The sequence below is a fragment of the Musa acuminata genome, chromosome BXJ2-7, assembly GCF_036884655.1.
Source record: "Musa acuminata AAA Group cultivar baxijiao chromosome BXJ2-7, Cavendish_Baxijiao_AAA, whole genome shotgun sequence".
NCBI classification, from domain to species: Eukaryota; Viridiplantae; Streptophyta; class Magnoliopsida; order Zingiberales; family Musaceae; genus Musa; species Musa acuminata.
Window position 1 is genome coordinate 32,813,160 of NC_088344.1, and position 26,016 is coordinate 32,839,175.

The window sequence follows — 26,016 nt, forward strand, 5'->3', positions numbered from 1 at the left end:
CTTAACGCCACGAATGCTGGCTATGGGAAATTAAGTACATTAGCAGAAATGTTCCACCCATATCTTTATTATTATTTGAACTTTGTGACTCAGCAGCCATATTAATGTACTCAAACTCAATTTAAGTACACGAAGAAAGCGTATTCGGCGCTATTCAGCGGGGCCCAGTGAGGACATCCACACGTATTTCTCCACGAGTCGCCCAACAGTCAACCACAGAGCACTCCTTTATTTGGTACGTTATTTTAACCCGCCCAATTACCCGCGTAATTACTCAAAGAGAGATATAACGCTGGGCAAACCGCGTCTGTCTTTCCATTGGAAACATACGCGGTCCCACAAAAACTATGAGACAGTGTGCAAGAGCGGGTACATCATCAGCAGGTTTCCGTTATTGTTTCCACAGATTCTTGGATCTGTTTATCTATACACATGAACAGTAACCCACCGTGACATCTCTGTCATGTTATTGGCGACAACGGTGGGCCCACAAACTCTACGGCAGGTAATGTTGGGGTAAAGTTTCACCAGATTCTTATTTTATTGTTTATACAGATTCTTGAATCTGTTTACATATATACACCGTGATACTCCACCAATAGCTTATCCGTCCTATCATTGGAGAAAAGCTGGCCCCACAAAAGTTGTAGGTGAGGATGTGGAGAGAGTAATATCTCGTCAGGTTACTGTAAGCACAGAATCTTGAATCTGTTTATATACATACACCAACGTATGTATTGTCTGTCCATCTCTAATTCTTGGTTCCGTTCACTTCCAAATTGAAGAGAGAAGGGGAGAAGAGATCAAGAGGGGCAAGAAAGTGGTCGGAGAAGAGGAGACACAGCGAGGTTCTTGGAGGAGGAGGGTATGGCATTGAAGTTTCTGAACAAGAACGGATGGCACACGGGGAGCCTCCGCAACATCGAGAACGTGTGGAAGGCGGAGCAGAAGCACGAGGCCGAGCAGCGCAAGCTCGAGGAGCTCCGCAAGCAGATCCAGGATGAGCGCGAGAATTCCGAGTTCCTTCTCCTCCAGGGACAGGCTGGACTTGTTCCGTACGCACCCGTTCCACATCTTTGGTTTCTTGGTGCTACGGTTAGGGTTTCGCTTGATCGGTTTGAGAAAAAGATTTTTCCCCTTCCCGTATTTGGTTTCTTGGTGTTACGATTAGGTGTTTCCTTGATTTGTTGATGAAAAGAGACCGTTTCTTGGATTCTTGTTTTCCGATCTTGTATTATTGGTTGGGTTTTGGATCGGATTAGGAGACAGAAAAGGTTGGATTTCCTCTAGGAGTCAGGGTTGACGGTGGGGAAGGGGAGCTCCGATGGTTCCAAGGCGCTTCAAGGACTACCAGCGGTGGCTTCCACTACCTCAGCATCCGAGGCTAGTTCCTCCAAGGTACAATTCTTTTTGGGTTTATTATGTTATTCATTTTTGACATCAGATATATTGATAGTTAGTATAAAAAGGATGGGGTATCACATGTTGTTTGATGCTGCTAGGCATCAACTGAACCTTAATTTTTCAACATGGATATATTGTGTACTTCACTAATAACTGTCTAGACGAATTTGACAAAGAACTATTACAACTTCGAATAATATACACGAGCATATGGAATCTTGACCACGCCCCTTGTTTTATTATTCCTTTGTCTATGACCAGTCAATGAGTTTAACTGTTATAATTTATGAAGCCGGAAAACCCTTTCATGTTTTCTCAGTGTATCGATAGTTCCAATTGGCCAGTTCCTAATAAAGAAAGTCTTGAAGTGCGTGCATGTCATATGAAGCTTGTTATATCACAGCTGGCTAAACCTAATAACAGTTACATAAAAAGTAGCTTTATTAATCATGCTGGTTCGTCTTACATGAGGACATGATATTATTCTGACATGCTGGTACACCTGAACTTTGCTACTAGTTGATAGGTCTCACATGGTTTAATCTTTGAGGGTTTCAGATGATAAGTTGCTCAAGATATATCACTTAAGATTTATATGGAAGAGATCTCTCTTTGGCGACAGTAATCTCCAATTATATTGGATAAGAATGAGCAAGTTTGTTGCTGGATATTACTTTATTACACTATGTTAAGGAAAATGTATAACCATGATTTGTGGATGCATTGTATTTGATAAATGAGAATCATAGGCATGCTTATTTTTCTTTTTCGCTCTTCTTTCCATGGAATCTGTTTCTGTGTTAAATTTGGTCAGTGGCTAGCCATATATTTCTATTTTGGACCATCAATTGACATTGAATATACTGTTGTTTTGTCTACAGAATATATCGGTCATACATGTATCTTTGTAATTATTAGTAATAGTTTATTTTAGAAAATCTTTACACTCTAGGAGATATGGAATATTAAATGCAACACCTGCATTAATTTAACTGTGACTGGAATTCTTTATTTGATGACAATGACCTAGGACTATCTTGATAAGAATGAGGTTGCCTTGGGGACTTCATGTGCAAACAAGGGACTTATTATATGGAAGGAATTTTCTTGTCTACTTTGACATAAAGTGTTTTTAAGTATGAAAGAGAAGTTCAGGGCATAATCTATGAGCTGAACTCTGGGGTTTTTGCTCTATAATTAGTGAGCTACACTAAAGGACCCTTTTCATGTTGGTTATGCCAGAAGATTTTTCAAAATCTCCCACTTCAGCCATCATGAAACCTAATAAGTATATGTGAATATACAACGAATACATATATGAATTTATTATGAGTAGAGAAAGTTGGCTTATCGTGGCTGGTACATATCATAAGTACACTCTGGAGGAAAAGAAGAAAAGAGAAGGCATTCATTTTGCAGAGATGTATTGGACTTGTTACTTCATCAAATAGTTGAATAATGAAGATTTTCACCCTGTGTTATATAGTCTTTAGCATGACATTTCATGTATCATCTTAAGCTCCAACTCCTATATGTGACTGAAGTAATATGCTCCTTTTTTGTGGATCCTTGGACTGGCATGTTTTTTAGATGTCTGAATTGTCCCAGGGTTTAAGTGTTCTAAGTTTTTCTCAATTATATAGAGAGCTAAATTGTAAGCCTATACTCCTCTGGATGTGCGCAAAGATCATGTCCGAAATAAAATGGCCACGACAGAAACTCAGAAACTATTATTCTTCCGTGATTTTCATAAATATCAGAAGTTTCTTGTTGGCATGCTTGAAAGGTGAGAAAAATTATAAAATTCTAAACATACACTTAGAGAATAGCATCAGTATACTATTTCTTCCTCTTAAACTTGAGAACCATAACTATGCCTACATTGCTCTATCTTCTTCTCTCTGAATCTTTGTTCTTCCTCTTTCTTCTTTCTCCATTTTCTCTACTTCTATCTTTGAAATCTCAACCTGTAAACCCTGTCATTTTCAACATGCACCAAGAACAGATATGTAGTGCCATGAATATATAGTTCTCATCATGGGGAAAGAGAAGTCTGGAAGTGCCTTCTTTACTTCATTACATGAGTATACAGTCCATCGATGTGGCCAAACGAGTATGGTTTTGGAGAAATGAAGCTTGACACTTGATATACTTTAAGAAATACTTCTCAGTATTGATGTATTCTGAGAAAAATGTCAGGTCAATTGGACAACGTTTCTAGGGGGCTACTGCACTTTAGAATTTTAGATGGATTGGGTAACCCTTTAAAACTGCTTGGGTGATGTTACCTCTTGCAGAACTGATGAATGGATCACTCACAAGCCGGTGAGAACCCAAAACACCCCTGAAAAAGTTTCTGAGTTGATCAATCCAGCTAACATATCAGTTTCTTTTCCATGGTGATGAAAGATGAGCTGTAGGACAACATTTCATGGGAAAGTAGTAGCCATTAGTCTCATATAGACTCTACATTTGAGATCTACAGATGACATTGAAGTGCCGGTTGGAACACAGCAAGGTTTGGGCAAATATCTAACAGGTTAGCAATGTGGTTATTTCATCTGTGGACAATGAATCACGATCTGATTTTCCTTCTTTTCACATTAGACATATGAAAATTGATATAGGAATCCAATGATAACTGGATTCTTATAGAAGGATGAGATGTGCTAATTGTTAGCCATGATACTTAATATCCTACTCTCTGTTGCTGTGGAATCTAGTTCAAGATGTTCTCTTTGGTTTATTTGATGACATTTGTTCATAACAGAATATTCTAAAGATATTTGTTATGTTTCTGTTTAAGTTTTGATTGGTTTGGAATACGCTGAACATGTGATAGTAAACAGAAAGTAGCCTGCTGTCAGTACAGCAATATTTGAAACTGTTTCTATTGACTGAATAAATAATATAACTAAAAATTTGTATCAGAATTGGCAAAATAGTAAATCACATAGAAGGGTACCTTTCTGTATTGGTAGAACCATCAACCATACATGTTAATAGTCGTAACTTGTCTAGCTTTCTGAGAAAACACTCAATTCTCCAATTGATATGGAGTAGTTTCAGCTAGAATGCTGTTATTCTTCACCTATTGTGCTGCTTAACACATTTTTCTTTCAAGGTCCAGCATCCTTGTTGGAGACTGTTTTTATTTGGATGACCATGCATACATTGAAGGTAATATGCCTTATGTGAAAGAACGTTCATATATTATATATACTACATACATACATACATACATACATATATACATATATACATATGTATGTATGTATGTATGTAAGTATGTATATGTACGTATGCCATATGATTTCATTTTGGGTCTGTGTCTTTTGTTTACAACCTCTTTGCAAGTAAACATTCATATGATAGAGCGAGTATTTCTTGAATCTTTGCATTTTTCATAGATTTCAAGTACACGTGGAATGAATCTTTTGCCGAAGACTTATGCTCATATGAAGCTTTTGTTTGATGTTTCTATATCCTAACTGGTAGAAGCAATGCACCATTGGTTTCTGATAAATGGAACCGATCCTATGCCACCATGTTTTACCAAATGGAACGTATTTTTTTATTTGTTGGAGTTGTATTGTACATCATCTATTACTTATTATTGCTGCAGATTTGTTGTTTCGCGTCATTAAAGCTCACTTTTGTTTGTTTGCCTCCAGCACTTCTTGATTGATTTAGTGTAATATGCCTAATGTAGTTTCTTAAAGAAGAATTTATGGCTTATGTGTGTAGGTAATCTTCCATTAATATTCATTGTTCTCAGCTCACTTCTGTCATCATAGTTACTTGGATGTTGCCTTGCTATTACATATTTTCTTCAGTACTCTAGGTTTATTGTCTCATAGTTCCTAAGACGTATCATGTGACAAGTTCCCATAATGTGTCAAGACTGCTGTTCATGGAGCTCTATTTGAGGATAAGCCACGGTCAGCAAATGATGCCTGGAGGAAACTCCATTCTGCCCGTCTGCTTCTTATCCGTCAGCATGAGCAGGAGGCACTTGCTCGAATAAGGAATAATCCCGTCAAGATGACCATGAGTTTTCTGCTCAGATTTTTTTATTGGATGCTAGAATTTCCATTACAAATTATTCTATTAGCATTGATACTATTACAAATACGAAAATTTTCTAACTGAATTAGAATAGTACACGAAACTAAACCAGCCCTCTAAATTCTCTAAGTAATATGCTTATTTTCTATTAAATCACACATTTTTTTTGGCATGGTATCTTGTATGCTGTATGCTGTTTGCCAAAATCATGACCACAGTTTGCTGAAATGATGAAAGAGGTTGTGACCAAAAACTAATTCATCTTCATAACCAGCATCATTTTAATTCTATCATTATTTTCTAGCTCCTGTATTAGGCTGGCAGCAAACAATACATCCCGAGTGAAAGATCAACATTCTAAAGAGTTGCATATTATTCATAATTCTTTCCTTTTTGTTGTTTATCCAACTGAATCAGCAATCTTGTTGAGTTTACAGGTAGATTCTGAGAGAAAGAAGAGGCAATATAAAAAGGAGAAATGAGAGAAAAAAAGGCATACGACCAAAGCACATTGGACGTGAATCAAGATATAATTCAGACTCTGATATTCATTCACGTCCAAAGCACATTGGACGTGATTCTGAGTTCAGCATTGAAGACCAAAAGAGAATATAACCGTCATCAAGGTGAGCCAAAGACAACGGAGGAAGAGAGCAGCCCAGAAGGTTGAAACAATTGAAGAGGGCAGGAGAGGCTCTGTTTTTTGCTGTCCCAGCTCTGCAGAGATGAGGTAGCGGAGATGGAGATGAAGGGGGGAGTAAAAGGGATGAAATAAAAAAACGATGAAATTGAAAATTCATAAATGATGAACGACATCACCTCTAGGTGAGGTAGGGGAAGAAGGTTATTTATGAAAAAACAAAAACATGAAACAGTTGAAAAATAAAAATAAAAAAACAAAAATCACCCAATTTTATTTGTTAATGCAGATACAAACTTATCGATCTCCATTCATTGCCGACGCATATATAAATTATTCTGTATGTGGTACCATGGTTTGTCCAACTTGAAACCACAATTTGTTGAGAGCTCTGGTTAAAAAGCTCAATCAAATTCCTTCTTCAGGTGTCACCTTTGACATGTTTCGCTCGTGGGATGCCCAACCTCTTTACAAATCATCGACTATAATAAGAAAAGTTCCTTCAAGAAAAGTCCCCACCGGATCTCATCTTGCCTTCCAAATCAGAAGTTCTAGTCAAATCATCTGAGCAGTTTCATAGAGGAAACTCTTTCTGAAGAATATCAAGGTTTCGCGAGTCACAAGCTTCAAACATGTCATTCCGAGACGCACAGCTGTGAAAATGGAAGTACAATAATTCTTTGTAATTGAATTTTTTTTTCCCCAATGCTTATTTTATGCTTAAGAAATTTTCTGTGGCATACCTGAGAGAAATCCTCAAATATTGCCAGGCATTATCTGCTTTGGGATTCATAGCTAGCGCTCTAACATAGTACCGGATAGATTCTTCATATAGACCCTGAACAAGGAAAAGATAAACAAGAATTATCTAAGGTTGATGAACTTAGAAGTTAGAACTATACTAGTTTTCATTTAAACAATATGGCTCACATGGTAAAACGACAATTCTTGGTCTATTTTTTTTCATCATCACCTCAAGTAAAACTTTTTTTTCATAAAGGGGTAGAAGACAAGCACCGTAAATTTAAACTTGTTCCCGAGAGAGTGTAATTTAGAACTTCTACAACACCATTTAGTGGCTAATATGATTCTAATTCTGCCAATATATCTCAAAACATGATAGGCCAATGCAACTAAATGCACAAATAAATGGGTCATAAACCAAAATTTGACCACTATCTGTTTTTCTATCATTTGAATCCCAACTTTTGGTACACAGACTTCTGTTGAGGGAAAAAAAAACTATTATTTGGCATAAGGAAAATGCTTATGATTTTTTTGATATCAAATAAACATACCTGATTGGCATAGCTTATACCCATGTTTGCCCATGCACGAACATAATTGGGTTTTAAGTCTAATGCCTACAAAGTAATTGCAAGTAGAAAAGGAAAACGTTAGTACACAAACAAAGTCAATAAATGCATAAGACCATATGAATAAAATAAAAGAACGTGGTGCTTTTCTATTTTCAAACAATGATTATTCAAAGTCTTCTGCTACATCATTTTCTGGATTTGCTATATTTTCTTTTTGGAAGTACAACGCATCAATCATCACCGTCCTCTAGAAGTTGAAGAGTTTGTGATTTTCCAGATAGTGTATAGAAAAGTCAGACACCTGTCAGAAATTTGAACCTAGACATAAGCAGTTCTGAACTACAATAGATAGTTGCTTCACGCGTCCCCCACCTTCCATTTCTATAGTTTCATTCTTCAGATTTAAAGCCAACTACATGCTGAACGAACCAAGCCCTTCTAAATATTAAACCAGGACAACATGCTTGTGATCAACAAATAATAAAAATACAAGAAAAGAGCAAAACTCTCCTAACATAAGAATTGAGTTTATCTGTAAGCCAGTCAAGCCGGTGACATTGCACAAACAATTAACTTAAGGACCAAGATTATGAAGTAATCCAAGAAGAATCATTTATGCATGCAATTAAGACCATGCAAAATGAGTTAGCCCTAAATGAAATGAAATATATGCCTCACAAATAGAGCAAGAAAAATATCTATAAATTATTCAGTACATATACGAGACTATTAGGTGGGACCAAGCAGCATTAACAACAAGAACACCTGATTAAGCAACTAAACCTTATGAATAAATCAACTATAGATGCATAACATGGCCAAGCAATTGACCCACCTGTTGGTATGCCAGTATGGCATCTGCACTCTGGATGCTATTTGCTCGGGTAGCACCAAGTTTGTTCCAGAGAGAGTAATCACGAGGCTTGAGGTTTAATGCTGTCTGGAAGGATTCTATGGCTTTATCATAATCTCTCGACAAGTTGTACAAGACTCCAAGAACTATATGGACATCAGCATCCTCAGGTGACATTTGAGCTGCCTCATTGAACAACCTAGCAACCTGATATCACCAATGGGAATAATTATTTTGCATGTAAGAAGTTCAAAAAAATAAGTGAGGCCAACCTGGGCACCAATCTAGAGCAGATATGGGACACTACTACAGTGGTGCAAAACCATTAAATGATTGTTGTTGGTATTGGTTTAGTTATCAGCAGTACTTGTCAAAGATATTCTGGAATCATCATGTGAGAAGACATGGTTTTCTACTGCATCTCCTTTGTTTCATAATCTAAGAACTAAGAACACATACAATAAATCAGCAATTATTTAGATACTTACATCACCATAATATGGAGAATCTGCAAGCTCTGGAGTAGCTAAAACTCCATATTTTGGATGATTTTGGAGCCACTTGTAAAGATACCTCAATGCCTCTGGTTGCTCTAGTTCTGTAATTGAAGAATAATAGAACACATATCAGATTAAAAATTTGAAGGCGTATTTAATCTCAATGATACTGCTCATTTTTCCTTCACCAGAATCTTCAAGATATAAGAGTTGCAAGAGTGGAAAAAAACAGTGGACAAAGAGTCATCATCCACAAGGCAAAATTCTCTTCTACAATTTAAATATTAAGAAAACATAGATCTTTTGTTACCATTGAGATATGTAAAAGTCATATGCTTAATTAAGTTTAGAATACTTAAATTTTTATTTATCTTTCTATTAAAATCCTTTTAGGTCTTCCTCTACCTTTACTCGTACGACTAGCATTAATTATTTTATCTCTTCTGACTATCGCATCTAGATATCTCCTAAGCACATGTTTATACCATCTTAAATTATTTGTTCTCATATTATCATCTATCGAAACAATACCTAATTGTTTATAAATAAAAATATTTTTTTCTTATTTTTCCTAGTAAATCCACACATCCATCTTAACATTTTCATTTCGACAACATAAACTTTTTTGTATATGTTGTTTCTTACTTATCCAACACTCAACACTCAGATCCATAAAGCAATGTTGGTTTCACAATAGTTTTATAAAATTTTTCTTTTAATCTCAAAGATACCCCTCATCATTTTAACCATCTTATTTTTACTATATAAATAATATCTTTATCAATAATTGATCCAAGATACCTAAGGCTTTTACTCAAAGGAATTTCTTATCAATCTAACTTAACTATATTCTCTTGTCTATTCTTAGAATTACTAAAATTGCATCTTATATATTTATTTTTAGTCCTACTTAATCCAAAACCTATAATTTCTAATAATTGTCTCCATAGCTCAAGTTTATAATTAATTTCACTTGGACTCTCATCAACTTAAACAACATCATCAACAAATAACAAACACCAAGGGGTCTATCATGTAAATGACTAATAAATCCATCAATTATCAATGTAAAAAGTTAGGCACTTAATGTGGATCCCTGATGTAGTCCTATACTAATAGGAAACTTACTAGATACACTTCATATAGTTCTAGCACCGATAGATACAATATCAAACATATCTTTAATAATATTAATATAATTAGTAGATACACCTTTCTTTTCCAAAACCCACCAATAATAAAACTCTAGAGAACCCTATCATAGATTTTCCTTAAGTCAATAAAAATCATATGCAAATGTTTTTTTTTCTCCCTATACTTTTCCATTAATTATCTTAATAAATAAATAACTTCTATGGTTGATCTTCTAGGCATAAAACCAAATTAATTTTCAAAGATATTTGTTTCAAATCTTATCCAACTTTCGATAACTCTTTCTCAAACTTTCATAATATGACTCATGATTTTAATTCCTTTATAATTTGAACAATTTTGTTTGTCTCACTTATTCTTGCAAATTGACAAAAAATTTCTTTTTCCGTTCATCAAGCATCTTTCTGAATCTCATAATTTTGTTAAATAAGCTAGTTAACCAAGCTATTCCCTTATCCCCTAAACTTTTTCAAACCTCAATAGGGATACCATCAGGTCTCATGCTTAAATATTTTCATATTCTTTAATATGCTTTTTACTTAACTAGCTATAATTTTACGAACAAATCTATGATTATTAAATCTACCACAATTATTTATCATTAGATCGAAGTCCTATATGGAATATTCATTAAATAAATTATAAAAATAATTTCTTCATCTTTTCTTAATCTCGTTATCATTAACAAGTATTATTCAATCTTTGTCTTTAATGCATCTAATATTACCTAAATCCTTTTACTTTCTTTCCCTAGCTTTAGCAATTCAATATATATCTTTTTCACCTTCTTTAGTACTTAATTTATTATAAAAATTATCATAAGCTTTATATCTTGCTATCCTAATTGCTTTGGAGCTGAACCACTTTATATCTTGGACATTTGAATATACATTAAACAAATTTTGGAGCTTAACACTTCCTAACATACCATCAAAATGTTGTAGAGCTACTTATGCGTATTTACAAAGTATTCCTCCAGAGGAATGTTGCAAATTTAAATTGATTACAGTTTCATTCAATTCAAGACCTGTAAATCAAGCCAAATGTGGATTTGGATTATCTTAACAAACTTAAATATGATTGGCTTATGTAGAGTTACTCAACTGCAAATAATAGTAGATGATAGAAAAAGTTGTCAGCATCACAATCATCCTCACTGGTATCACAATCCAAGGAGTTTTGCTTAAGCTAACTATATAGTGAAATTCCAAAGCATGTTATAATAGGCCAAGTCACTTGCTCCTCCATGTTCCTGGAAGAATGAGACTACAAGTAAAAGACCTAAATGACGGGTCAGATCTACCCGACTTGGTGCAGCTTAAGCTTATGTTACAGTGGTACCTCAGGATGTCTTAGGTCTCTTAAAATCATCAAGACGTTAAAATTCATAAGTTAAAATACACAAAGAAACAGTTGGAAAAGAAAAAAGCACGAGTTAACTAACAAATTTTAGTAGGAATTGAAAGGTTCCTTCTATAAACAGGCGAAGTTCCTGACAAACAGTTACATGACCTACTCACCAGTAGGTTCCCTGGTCACTTTTTGTCTTATAAATATTCCGGTTACATTCTAATCAAAACCAACCTCATCCTTAATGGAAAAGTTGGCTAAGAGATAATCATATCAGTTTCAAGACAATAAAGTCAAACATTTGGGCAGTAATATCTTACCCTTTCAGAGACGTATAATTGTCTTTCTAGGTCATGAACAAACATCAAAACACAACAGATTTCAGAACATAATTTATGGTGTCTTCATGTCAAAAGTTGAATGCTGAAAGCATAGTTCGCATAACTGCAGAGAATTCAGTATAATTGTAAAGTTGAAGCAGCATGGATAAACCCTTGTGATTTCTAAAGGACACATCCCTGATATTGCTTGAGGCAGCATAGTTAGGTCATAAGTTGAGAACGTGTGCCACAAAGTAACTACACCAAGCCTGCCCAACATGGTTTAAAAGTTGGTCCAAAGACAGTCAACACAGACCTAACCATGCTTTATTAATCTCAATACAAATAAAAAGAACCAGAAGGGGAAAAAAATCTGTTAGGTATCCTTTTAAATTCAAATGACTTGGACAAAAATCTGGTTATTATACTATCTTCCTTCCTATTTAATCACATACTATTTAATCATATATTAGGAAAACCTTCTAAATCATGATGTTGTTTACACCATTTCTATCCAACCCTTAGATTAACCATAACTCTACCAGGATGTGCCATAAATAACTGTCTGTTACATGACCTTATTCCTGCACTTATTCCTATCGGCTTCTGAAGATCAGCTCTGGTCAGACTAAATCAATTTTCTCTTTTCCACTTCAATAAGCATCCTCCACTATGACTCAATAGAAGTTACATTTTTTGATAAATAACGAAAAGCAACACTGATATTCAAATCAATCTTAAACATTAGATATAAGGTTACAGAAACAACAAAGTATACAATGAATTCTATGATAACAAAGTATACAATCTTAAGGCATCAGCGAATGCTTTCATATGATACTAAAATTGATTAAAAAAATCAAAGATGAAGGGAAATGAAAAAATATCACCAAACTATGTTTATCACTAAGATAGGATGAGCTGACACAATCCAAGGACTAACAAAAAAAATCAGCACATTGAGTTTGATAGAACTTTCACTATATGAATAACAGATATATTGTGACTATTGACTAGTGAGGCATTAAATATATTATTAGTCCTTTCTGTAGCCTTACAAGTGGGTAACAAACCAAACATCATCTTTACTCCAATAACTTAGACAGAGGACACAAAAAAAGCCTTTTATATTTTGGCACACATAATGATGTTGGGATATCTCATGATGACACAAAAATCAACAATAAATAATGATTATAATTGTATGCAATTAATAGCAGATGAATACTATAGAATCCTGCAATACCATAATAAAAATGTACAATAGAGACAAGATGATATAGGTGATACACTGATAGGAAGGAAGAGCTGAACATTTGAGTATCAGTTGCCCAGTAATAACCATGTCAAAGAAGTCCACAGGTACAAGTTGACAGTATTTACCGTTGGTATGACTCACACCAAGAGCAAGAAGAACTTCAAGGTTTGTGGGATCAACTTCTTGAGCACGCATCATGGCTGCTATAGCCTGAAACAAAAACAGGACCGAAAAACTAACACAAAACATCATATTTCAGGTCACGACAGTGATATATTGTTTGCCTCCTCTCAAAACAATGACACAAAACTAGTTTGATACTTTGATTAAAAAAACTACTTAAGTAGCCTGTCATGAGGGAAATAAATAGGGAGGCATTTTAATTCACATTAATTGTTCATCAATATTTCAGTTCCTTTACTGCAATAAACTGCTAAGATCCATCAAATTTCATGACACTAACGAAAAAGATAAACTGCTTAGTTAGTTAAGTTGCTGTATGTCAGAATGATAAACATTCATGTTGTTTCCTATAAAATATCATTTACCATCAGATACTAAAGGGGGGAGATTTCCTATAATTAACAGCAGTACCTAAACTACATCTTTCAACATCAACCCTGGAAATACATGCACTGAGACATGCTCTACATATGAATATTTCTAAAGGGGAAAAGTCAAAAAGTACAGACCATTGTTTGTGCTTAACACTGTTGAAGGTAATATCACTAATCAAAACAAACCATTGTTTGTCATTGTTTTGAATAATAATTCATCCTTGTCTCTCTTTGCACAACTAATCCTATTTAACTAGATGTACCCATTAACAGATAATTTAATACATGAATGTGGAATGTAAGTATTAAACAATTGGGGATTCATCAATAGACAAATTCTAGGATTTTGTGTTCTACTTAGAGTGAAAGAAAGACAATTAAAGTAAAAGAAAAAGGAAGCAAATGTCAAGCAAAACGCTATATACAGATTCAACCTTCAAAGGTAAGACTATCACCTGTTGGTCATCATCATTCTCTGCATGTGTTATTCCAAGCAACCTCCAGCCTTCAGCATTGTCAGGATTCTTCAATACTTCAGCCTCTAGTGCAAGAACAGCTTCACTTAAAAGGCCTTTGCGGAAGAGCTCCTGCCCTTCCCTCAAAGGATTGGGGTGTCCAACATAAGGATTCATATCAGAAAATACATAAACTCCTCTAGAAGCACCAGAGTGTTGTTTGGAAGCCAACAGTTGTTCATCCAAGAAACTGCATAAAGAACAAAATGACTTTTTTTTATATAATTTATGATTCAAAAAAAGAGGACTCTGGTATAACAAAAAAGAAGATCATCCAAAACCAATGTCTTAAGATTAGAAGCACAGTAGTAAAAAAAGAAAAACACATATTAAAAGTACAATTCAAAAAACAGAATCTATATCAAAAACAGATAGTAAGAACCTCCAGACTGTAACAGATTTAAAGATATAAAAAAATTAAATAGCAAAAGGATCCGAAGTAACTTTACTTTTCATACGTATTTGCCCAATCATCAGCAGTACTGTCTCCTAGAGCCCCTTCAGCAACCTGCTGTCCAAATTCCTCCGCCCAGTCCTGGACGTGCAATTTGGAGAACTCATTAACCCACTGATCATCAACTCCCTGCTGCTGATTTTCCTTAACAAACTCATTTACCCACTTATCTGTTCCTTGTGGAAGCTGAAAAAGACAAGAATCTTAGTATCAGCAAATGAGGAGAGGGTAGTAATTAAATACAAGCCACAAACACTTTGTTACTATTAAGGAAAATAGTTAACCTAAGCGAAACTCAAAAAGCTTAGATTGTCATCACTAACACATATACAGCCAATAACGAGTGATTTTACACACTGGATGAGAGCAGGAAGTAAAAATTGCACTGGGGCATAATATTTCTTTCATTATTCAGAAATGTTAACTAGAGAATGAGCTGAATTAGCCTTACGTCTTGGTGCACAAATTGATCAGCCCAAGTACTAGAACCAGCATTATACTGTGCTTGATATTCATCAGCCCAATTATCAGTGAGGGAACCAGTAGCTGGTTTGATTTGATTCTCATCAACTATTAGCTCACCGCGGCTCATCTTTGATACAAACTGGAGGAACTTTGAGTTCTTACATAAAAGACAAGCAAACAAATGCAATCAGGTGATTACGGGAACTGGAGATAATGTAAAAATGACAACAAATAAACTAACAACAATAACAACAAGTTACACTGTCCCAACTATTTGGGGTCAATATATGGACCTTTCCAGCCATTTTGTGTAAAGCAACATCTTTCACAATAACAAATAGAGCATTGGGATATATTGAGATTCTTGCCATTTATTAATGTGAAAAGCTCTACAAGAATATGATATCCATTTAAAAGTGAGTATTTTAACTGACCTCTATGGATAACATTAAAGAAATTATACTATTGATTTTAGTTCCAGTTTCAGCCCCTGGACGCAGGAGCTCTAATCATTCCAGATAAGTTTTGGCAGTTTAAATGGATAGAAATCAGTATGAACAATATTCTTTCAAATAATATGTTAGAAAAGTTAACTTGATATAAAATAAAACTGACAGGTTCAGAATCAGTTTGGTGGGTCCACTGGTTTGGATTGTCTGTCACAACAGCTCAAACCTCCTCCAATATTCAATATATGACTAAATTGGAGGTGTTACAATCATTACAATACAATGGGGTCAACATGGCTCAATACACTGAAAGTCTGAAACAACCCATTCCTACAAATTTTAACCCTTAGTTTGGAGCTGAATATATATTGTTGAAAACATATTGTCCACTGGAACAACCCGTTCCTACAAGGGCAAGCACCCTCCTTCATTTTCCCAATTCAGCAACTATCAGGTCTGTGAACCCTGTCCCGCAAAACCCAACTGGGCATCCTTAACTTGTCCCAAAAGTTCCTTGACTCCTTTGCTTTTAACCACACTATATTACTATCATCCTTGCCATAGTATCCCTGCCTGAAGCCTACTCCACCCCAGTGAAAGAAGTGATGAGAGTTCTAAACCACAGTTGCCATTCTCGGTGCTCTCCTGTGCTGCCATAACAGAGGAACAGAGATGTTGCTCCTATGGCTCCCATTCCTACAAATTTTAACCCTTAGTTTGGAGCTGAATATACATTGTTGAAAACATATCATCCACTGGAACAACCCATTCCTACAAGGGCAAGCACCCTCCTTCATTTTCCCAATCCAGCAGATATCAGGTCTGTGAACCCTGTCCCGCCAAACCCAACTGGGCATCCTTAATTTGTCCCAAAAGTTCCTTGACTCCTTTGCTTTTAACCACACTATATTACTATCATCCTTGCCATAGTATCCCTGCCTGAAGCCTATTCCACCCCAGTGAAAGAAGTGATGAGAGTTCTAAACCACAGTTGCCATTCTCGGTGCTCTCCTGTGCTGCCATAACAGAGGAACAGAGATGTTGCTCCTATGGTCCATTTTTAGGGTGGATGAAATATATGTTCGAGTCATTAAGCTAGGATATGTCAGTCCTGGGATTTTTCTTATATAAGCTAGGCTGACCTATAACTAATGCTTTTTGCCTTGGGCTTGAGCTGGATCAAGCCTTTTAAGCAGGTGGATCAGGCCAAGTTGTTATACAGACAAGCCAAGGCTCAGCCTGTTATCAGCTTTCATATGATCTCGGTTGTTGCCAGCCCCATCATGAACTCATTTTTATGCTGTTCAGGGGACCTAAGCCCAAAAGACATTTAAGATTTACGAGAAGGTGCACCATTTATTATTATGTATATGCAATGACCTTACTGAAAAGAAATTATATTAAACAATAAGAACTGCAACTTTGTGTCTGAATAACAGCATCATACATAAAGCTGCTTACCTGAAATTTTGGATCAGTATTTTGTGCTAATGTATGTGCAAGCATACGTGATTGTTCCATGGCTGCTATATGAGACATATTTGCACCTCTCACCTGACCAACCGATGCCAACTGAGATTGTTCCTACAAGCAGAAACAGAACTGTGAAGGCCAAGCACATAACCAAATAAAGATGAGCATTGAACTATCTGATGCAGTTCTATGCTAAAGGAGTAAGGATAACAATATGCAAATATGAGCCAATGCTTAAACAGAAGTGAAGCATGACAATTATCTAGTATTGGTCATCTACCTTATCGAACACTGTAAGAAGCCACCTCTAGCATTGTTCTCAATTAATCAGCCTAGGTGCCGATAGTTTAAGTATAGTCATCACTATATAAACATGGCTATTTAAACTTCCTTTGGCCTTCTCCTTGACTGAGATAAATATATAGCTGGGTTCATCCCGGACTCAATGAGTTTTGATGAGAATACAACTAATGTAAAAGTCCTTGGGAACAACATAATCTATTCTTTATTAACTAAACAGGAGGCCTACAGCCGAACAATCAATAAGACCAATAAGATGGTCAGTTAGCAGATGAGAGTTCTACAGGTAATCATAGTTCACAAAGGTTGCAAATGTTTGGCAGTTTCAATAGTCAGATGCAAACTGATTCAACTTCTTGTGAAATGATATCAAACATTAAGGGTACAACATGAAAAACCAGATTAGACAAGTGGCAACGACAAACCATGAAACTTGCAGTAGCATATGTCAACTTAAGAGGAATTTGTCTGTCTTAACTTGACAGATTGTAACAAAATGGAAACTAGTAAATGTTCATAAAGCAGCTGCAGTAGAGCGGGAGGTCCATCTACCACATAGAGCATATGCCAGTATGTGGGTGCATGTGTGGTTTGTATTAAAATATTCATGAAATATAGACCAGGTACAAATAAGAAAGAACTTGTTCAAAAAATGAATAGATTACTATATGCTGTGGGCATGCTTATCTCTTGAAATGATACATGCCTCTTGTGGAGCTATGTGGGTCACAAGGTCAGGTATGCAGGGGAACATAAACCATGAACTTTGATATTTAGCTAGACCAAATTATCTTTTAAAAAATATTCTGGGTGATGTCACCTCTTGCAGACCTGATATGCAATGGATCTGATGAGCAAGGCTCATATACATGTAAATCCTATTATGTGAAAGACCAAATCACCCTAAAAAATTCTATGGGTGCTCCAGTCTAACTAAAAAACATTGTTTCAATCATAGTTCACACATATGCAGACTGCATATGCTGTTGCAAAGGCATATGTGTCTGTATATACAGCTGCATTTTCATGTATGACCAAATACACAAGATTTATCAACAAAGAACCAATGCTTTCTAGAACATTGTGTGTAATATATTTATCAGCAACAGAGAATGTTTGAACACAAATCTGAAAAAGAAAATAATGAGTCTTAGAATTGGTTATTCTAGTAATTTAAAATCAATCTGGAATTCTAGAAGTTAATAAGACAACATGTTTAAGTCATAATAGAGTCAGCTGTCATTAGCTCAGATTTGGATCCATATCTAACACCAATGTAGACAAAGGATCCAAATAAAATCTCAGAAAGACAAAGGTGTAGACACAATTACCATTGAATTATAGATCACATTCCAAAAGAGATTTGGCTCAGAACTAACATGCATATTGCTTACACATAATGATCTTGTGATAACTAAAATGGAACCATTACAATAGAATGTGAATGGGCCTCACATTATTCGTATGGGTACGACAAGTGCGCCATGCTTATACATGGTTGCACCCATATTTGAATTGAGCCCCGCACAAGTAAGAATGACACCATATCGATGCCACATTGAAGTCACATCAGTATCATGTTGGAACACCTATGTAACACATCAATATCACATCAACACCATGTCATCACAATGTGTCTGTCACATCAGTCTAATGTCAACACAACATGAAATGTAAAGTGAAGCAGTTAAAAATACAGAACTGTTTGACATAACAAAGAGGCAATTAAAGCATACAACATAGGTGGAACAACCATCACAAACAATCAATACTTAATATAAATAATACACATCATAAACAACTGCTGCATTAATATAAATTATATCTATCTAATTGATCTAATTCTGACTTTCTTATTCAAGATATTTATCTAGTTATGTCCAAAAAAACCCAATAATATTTGGAATACATGATTATTAATGGATCCTACTGTAGTGATTTGCAACAAAGAGACGTCAGATTCAGGTTAGGTATTAGAGGTGCCAAGGTCGGTTGAGACCCCTAGAGCATGCATTTTAGAAAATGTAATAAGTGACAATAACCCAGCATTAGAGCAAAGGAAAGTATGATATAACGAAAAGAGATACTGCAAGAAATAGTATAAGAAAATAAACACAAATTAGTGACTGTAAACTGTATAGCAAAGCAGAAACCATCAATAAGCAAGAACAAAAACATAAATTTTCATCAATTTCAAATGTCTTAATTCAAGTAATTCTGAAGAGAGTCCAGGTATGCCAATTCAAGCCCATGAAAAGGTGAAAGCCATTGTCTTCCTTACCCACATTTTCCCTAGCGTACCACATTTCTTAAAGAATTTTAAGAATAAATTATCAAACTTCAGATAATGAATGGAATTAATCCAAACTCTAACAAAAGTGCAGTCACCACAGTTCTAACGTTAAAAACACCCCAACAAAGTCAATATGACTTCAATCGCCATTATGTGATGTTATAACAGAGACGTGAAATTTTTATGCCTATTTAGCTCTGTGACTATTAACAAGTTTCGGCAACATCCTTTTTTGGCAGTAGAATGTTCATAAGATCAGTTGAATAGAGATATATGCTTGGCAAAAGTCATTACATGCTCAAACTCTGATGCCCAACCATTGGTGCCATGTAGTTGTTCAAAGGAGTGGGCCCATGCCTCTGGATCTCCATTTTCCCTTTGTCGAGCAAATTCTGAAACCCATTTATCAGCAGGATTAGGCATCCCAGATCTTAAGGCACCTTGAGACTCAGTCCAATATTCCTCCAGCTCTGGATATGATCCACGTATAGGTCCCCTAAGCCGCTCATTGCCATCAATATCTAGAGAGTGTAACAAAGCATTTACCTGGAAAAGATATCTGGTTAGAAATTAGATGAGCAAAGAAATTGGAGGCACAGAACTGAAAGTGCTGGACAGTAAATGCAGAACAAAAAAAGGTAAGAACGAAACGAAATTCTCTTGAAGCTTATCTCGATAATATAAGCTATGCAAGGAGGAAAAGAGACAAATCCAGCTTGCAACTACTGGATATTTGAAACATCCTAATGCCATTATCTAAATGAGAATATGACAAGCAAACTTATCTGCATAACATGAATTGGAATGAAAATCAAGAATAATCAACTTCACAATAGATAAGAAAGATAAACCTAACTGACATCAATATCATCATTGTTGTAATATATGAAATGAGAGAAGGAAACTCAAGCAATTACCTGTGCATTAATGTACTCTTCACTTTTATCAGCAAAAATATGGTGTGCCATTATGAAGCTACGGTCACGTATGCATTGTTTGTCACCTTCAGATAACCCAAGAACTGGTAATGCTGCAGGACGAAATGGAACACCTGCACGACCACTATCAACAAAGGAGTGGAGAAATCTAGATAAAACTCCTTGTGGTGGCCCTGCAAAGAAAATATTTATTTACACATTATAATGAATTTGGTATATTTGAATATTCTTTTTGTTTCACAATTTTAGTTAATAAGGTCCTAGTGTAACATCAAAAGCTCAAGATGATTTGTGCAAGCGCACCAATTTCTGTACATGCATTGCTCAAAAGTCAAGCATCAAAATTAGTTATAAGCATGATCAGCAAAAGATTCAATAACTAAGAAAAGAACATTGCAATCAAATTAATCATATACATATAAAATAAAAATAACCTCAAATATAGAGAAAGAAGAAAATTAATAACTGGATATGAAATGGGGTTTTGAGTTTTGTACGTCAAATGAAAATTAAATAACTGGAAGAAAATTAATATTTTCAGTATTAGCAAAAGGTTGACGAAGGTTGACGAAGTAAATGACTCATAGAGCAACTATTTTCCATAAGGGTGGCATGGTATACACAAGTTGTAATCATACATTATATGATCTTTGTCATGCCAATCCAAACAAGTGCATGCCAGCAACAGCAACACATAGCTAAGGGCACTAAAATGACAAAGCAAGCCTGAGCAGCTCAGGACATGGGACATCAAGCCTCATGCTTTCAATTGCAACTGACACCTTATTCTAGTCACAAATTTGAGGAATTAGGATCCTTCCTTGCTTCTGGAGGAACAGGAATGCATTGTACAGTCCTTTGAGATACCCATCTTGTAGGATTTTCTTGTGTTCATAAACATAACACGAGTATTGGAGCTCAGCATTTTCCGCTTTTTAGCACCCTAATTAACACAATCTGTGAAAAATGTGTCCTTATGAATTCGCTTAAATATGTGAGTAAAGAAAGTTAAAATCCCAAAGCATCTTAACATGACAAACTATTTCCATGCGTCTTCCACTCAGTCAAGCTCGTATGAGGTACTACCATCCAATAGGATACAAATATTTTCACAACTAATCTCATCTCACTAGTCACAATAATAATCACAGTGTGAAATATATAAATTTACCAACTGTTTGTCACATCTGCAAATTTAGAATGATAAAAAAAAGGCCAAAATTATCAATCAAATTATAACGATTACTAAATTGTCAACAATTATTGTTAAACACTACCTGAAACTAGCAAAATTTGACATATGTGTGTGTTTAGCATTCATTCTCATTTTAAAGTTTGAAGTTTGAATGTTGTTGCAGTTTGATGAATCATCCAAACAGGAACATATCCAAGTAGAACTTTTCCTGGGTCTACAGATAAATGGTTTTGTAATTTAATAAACTTAGTGGTAGGGTGATTCTGCACAAAGAGCAATCATAAAATATATTGCATTGATATATTGGAAGGTTGCTGCAAATAATCTAAGAAGAATCCTTTCCTTGGAAAATTGTGTACACAAGCACAAGCATTATGATGATGAATAAGGGCCAAAATAACCGTTTTTGTGTATCTTATTCAATGCCAGTACTTCTGTCATCGTGGATTACCAAGCCAAAAACTCTTCCAATCTCAAAACTGTCTCGAGTATAAGGGGACCAAATAATGAATTATGAATGCCTACATTTTGTTGATCTTAGGCCAAGTTTGTATATGTGACACTAACTAAGGTTTGACAAAAGGAGGTGACTTCTACATGATTAGATCTTACTGCACTGAAATGAAGGAATTAATAAAACAACACGCATTCAAATTCTGCTTGCTCATTTTGGAAAAGATCCATCTAGGTCTCTCATCACAAGCAACATGATAGAATCATTGCAGATAAAAAATAAATAAATAAACAACACATTAACCATTTACTTTCCTTCACAAATGGCATTTGGGTACTTTTAACCCATGAAATTGTCCTGATAAACTAAACAATTTACCACCATGAGAGGAAATAAGTACTGACTGGCAATAACATGGAAGGCACAGTTTGCCAAGAGATATGTGCAAATTGGTCAGAGAGCATACACAGATACCTAAAGTAACAACTCCATTAAGCAAGCATTAGAAAAAAATAAAGCAACTACTTTATCAAAATGAGAGAATGAGCAAGAGCCTTCAAAGCACAAGAACAAGATCATGTGTTGAAGAGTGATGAACTAATAAGACTCTTGTCGCATAACATGCTCAACTGCTTGTTGCAAGTATAATTCAAGTAAGAACACAATTAAAATTTACTCCAAAGAACAACACACAATGTTGTCCATTACCCAAAATCTGAAAGAACAGCTTTTAGACGTACCATCCCAAGCTGGTGGAAGCATAGAATTAGCACCACGATTGTAGATTTGTTCAAACTCCTGGAACTGAGCTTCAATCTTTCCACCCTGGGTTTGAAGAGCTGGAGGTTGATGAATTTCATTCCAAGCATCAGCAAGGACCCCATGGTCAGCAGTGCGGAAACCAGCAAGGAACTCATAGTTCTGTGATTGAAGGTCAGTGTTGCTAGCAAAGCAACTAGAAGATGAGCAAGAAATAATAAAAAAACAAGAACTAACCTGCCCAACTGGTTGATGATGCTGTTGACCCTCAGTCTCTAAGCCTGGAATTGTTGTCAAAGGAGCTCCAGTTCTGAAGTCGGACGACGGACCAGGCACATTGACTGCTGATCCAGGTAATCCTTTCAACTCCTACAAAGCATACCTTCCATCGGATCAGTAAACATGGTGGCATAATTGATTATAGACTGTAAAAGAAGTATATCTCAGTTATCCAAAGGCCATCAACTGAAATACGCTACATCACAAAGCACTTGTTTCCCGATTCAGATATGACAAGACGCCTGACAAACTGGTAAAAAAGTTCAATGTTTACTACTAATTTTGTATATATATGAACAATAATGATCCTTGTCTTAACAAAATAGGTTGAACTTCATATTAATGAAGAAATAAATGGAGAAAGGAACTAGCTAAATGTGCCTGTGACCCACTGAGCCGATACATTTGATAATTGTGGATCTTCACAAGGCCCAGAGATCAAAATGTCTAGATATATTGTTTTTCCCATATCCACCATTACAATGCATCCAGACTTATTAAAAATACTATGTAGAAATAAAGAATTATGAAATGAAAATTGACGTATACAGTTCTGTAAACAAGATTTAATCACTTGCACCAAGAACAACACTAGGTAGTTCACAAACATTTTTAGCATCACACAATTGTGTGAAGATGTATTCCTCACGATTATATTAGTTCTATAAAAATGAATCGTGTGTGTCTATATATTTATCCTACAACTGTTTTGCCTATGCATTTGCTTAACTTATGCTGCTGAACACAACCCTACAGATCTACCGCTGTTAATTTGGAGGCTTTATGCTACAGAATCTATATATCATTTCAACATCCACCAGATGCATTCTAAAGTTGTAGATACGTTGCAAGACTAAAAACGAGGTGCCTTCTAAAACTTCACACCAGATATGACCAAGACATGATAGCTTGCGCTCTAAAACTTATTTTTCCTTTATTACTGACACCATTAATTCTCCGTAATACAAAACAAGAATTAAAATGCAAATCGAGCCACTTATCCAATTAGCGAGAAGAGTTAAAGGATTATGCCCAAAAAGTTCTATGTGGGGACTTATGAGGGAAAACAATTCTTTAGATTTAGGGCTACCAGATATTGGAGGGAATTAGACTACTTTCATCACTTATACAAACATGCCAATTTTTATTTAGAAGAAAGCAAAGGGCGATGTTGACCCTACCCCAATTTCCAGATCAACTCAAAGAAGTGAGGAACTTCAAGTACGAAAGTAATTTTTACAAGGCAAACTACAAGAGAAAGAGTCCAACACGTGGATATATCAAAAAGAACCACAAAGTACGAGTTAAATTCCGACAAGAACACCAAACGAACATGAAATTTTCGGGGAAATGAACCAAGAACCACAGTGCAAAGGACCAGTTCGATTCCGATACGAGTAGCAAACACACAAAGATTTCAAGAAAATGAACCACCAAACTAGTTCGGGAACCACAAACGCCAAGGGTAAGAAATAGCTCAAAGGAAAGAGGAGAAGAAATCGAGGGGCACCTGGGTCTTGGATGACGATCCAAGAATCGCGTTCGCGAGGGCGCCGAAAGGATTCGAAGACGAGGCGGCGGTGCCGGGGACAGCGCACGCCGCCCCGCCGGTGACAAGATCCCTCATCGCCATCGCTCTTCCTCTCGCCTCCGCCTCCCTGCCCCCTTCGCGCCCTCCTCTCCGATTCGATCCGAAGAAAATCCCAAAAACTCGACGGAGGGCGACGAAAACTCCCGAGCTCTAATCCCTCTCCGGTTTCTTGGAAACGTCACGGGACCAGAGATCAGATGAGATGAGATGCGATGAGAGATACCGCGGTTCGTTCCCCTGGCAAGACATATGATAAGTCAATCACACTTTTATATTGTCGCCGCGAAGACGGAAGCAGTCGGGTCATCTTCCTGGGTTGGTTGGTCCTCACCGACTCAATTCTCATCGCGATCATATATTGGGTTTATCTTAAGAGACCTATTTGCAAGTGCCCGAGGATGCTGATCGAACGGTTGATCTCGTGAGCATGTGATAGATGCACGGCTGGTGATTGGATAAGGATAGGGAGGCTGGATTCGTGTGCTGGGCGTCTTCTGCAGGTGGACGCACAGCTGTCTCGAGACCGTCCATCACCAGCTAGTGGGTCCCACGGCAAGATCACATGGGCGGGCGATCGAGCGAGCGAGCGAGCGATTGAGCGAGTGTGGTCGAGCCGCGATGACGACATGAGTAAATTCGAGGTGGGCCATCCACGCCCATCAACTGTGGCCCGATCCGTGTCGGGCCGAGCCCATATTGCACCCGGTGAACTAATGCCCATGACTTGTGTGTATTTTCGTTGCAAAGAGGATGCGGAAAGCTTTTCTCTTTAAGGCAATGTCTAATACGGTGTAATTAGATGAAAGGCGTCTCGTAACATTATCGGCATATCTCAATAATTCATCCTAATATTAGGAATAAAGATATTAAGAAGGAACATATTAGGAAGACGGATTATCGATAATATATTGTGATGCCATGAGAATATATTATTATGATTCTATTAATGACTCTCTTCATCAAAATATTATATATATATATATATATATAAAAGGTTAACTTCAACCCTGACACTTTGAAAAATCAGCCTCAACAGTAAGATATAATAATGATGATAAGATATCTATTAGTAATATAATAATGTTGTATTTATTGATCACAATTCAGATGTTTTGAGAAACAACATTTCGTCACTAAAGAAGATATGCATTAGTATCGATGTTCTATAGTCATCAAGCTTTGTTAGATTCAATCGTTACTAGAAAAACTCTATCATTCTCTCTGAACCAATGAGTTACATGTCTTTTCTGATTCATCATCATTCTTACCAATTGGAATCATCGACGCTTTCTTTCATTTCTATCTAAGATTAATGCGGAAGTATCGTCTCATAGGGATATATTAGAAATAAAGATATTAGAAAAAAATATTAGGAAGAAGGATCATCTAATATTATGATAATATATTATTATTATTATTATTATTATTATTAT

At 36.0% G+C, this 26,016-nt stretch overlaps 1 protein-coding gene and 1 long non-coding RNA gene across 3 annotated transcripts; one reads left to right on the plus strand and one right to left on the minus strand.

Moving 5' to 3' along the window:
* The first annotated feature begins 757 nt into the window (after positions 1-757).
* LOC103992958 (uncharacterized) lies at positions 758-5,644 on the plus strand. Of its 2 annotated transcripts, none has more exons than XR_010488794.1 (2): positions 758-1,398; positions 4,535-5,644. It is a non-coding gene; the product is annotated as an uncharacterized LOC103992958 (long non-coding RNA). The 2 variants fall into 2 exon arrangements; XR_010488795.1 differs by having other exon boundaries at positions 5,308-5,644.
* Positions 5,645-6,361: 717 nt separating this feature from the next.
* LOC135617640 (peroxisome biogenesis protein 5-like) lies at positions 6,362-24,830 on the minus strand. Its single transcript, XM_065118077.1, has 15 exons — positions 24,503-24,830; positions 22,951-23,082; positions 22,695-22,875; positions 20,285-20,478; positions 19,662-19,913; positions 16,763-16,885; positions 14,839-15,009; positions 14,383-14,573; positions 13,874-14,123; positions 12,987-13,071; positions 8,773-8,882; positions 8,267-8,491; positions 7,411-7,476; positions 6,856-6,950; positions 6,362-6,765 (listed from the first exon to the last, which is right to left on the minus strand). The coding sequence occupies exons 1-15, from the start codon at positions 24,623-24,625 to the stop codon at positions 6,687-6,689; spliced, it is 2,277 nt and encodes a 758-aa protein (XP_064974149.1). The 5' UTR covers positions 24,626-24,830; the 3' UTR covers positions 6,362-6,686.
* Positions 24,831-26,016: the final 1,186 nt, after the last annotated feature.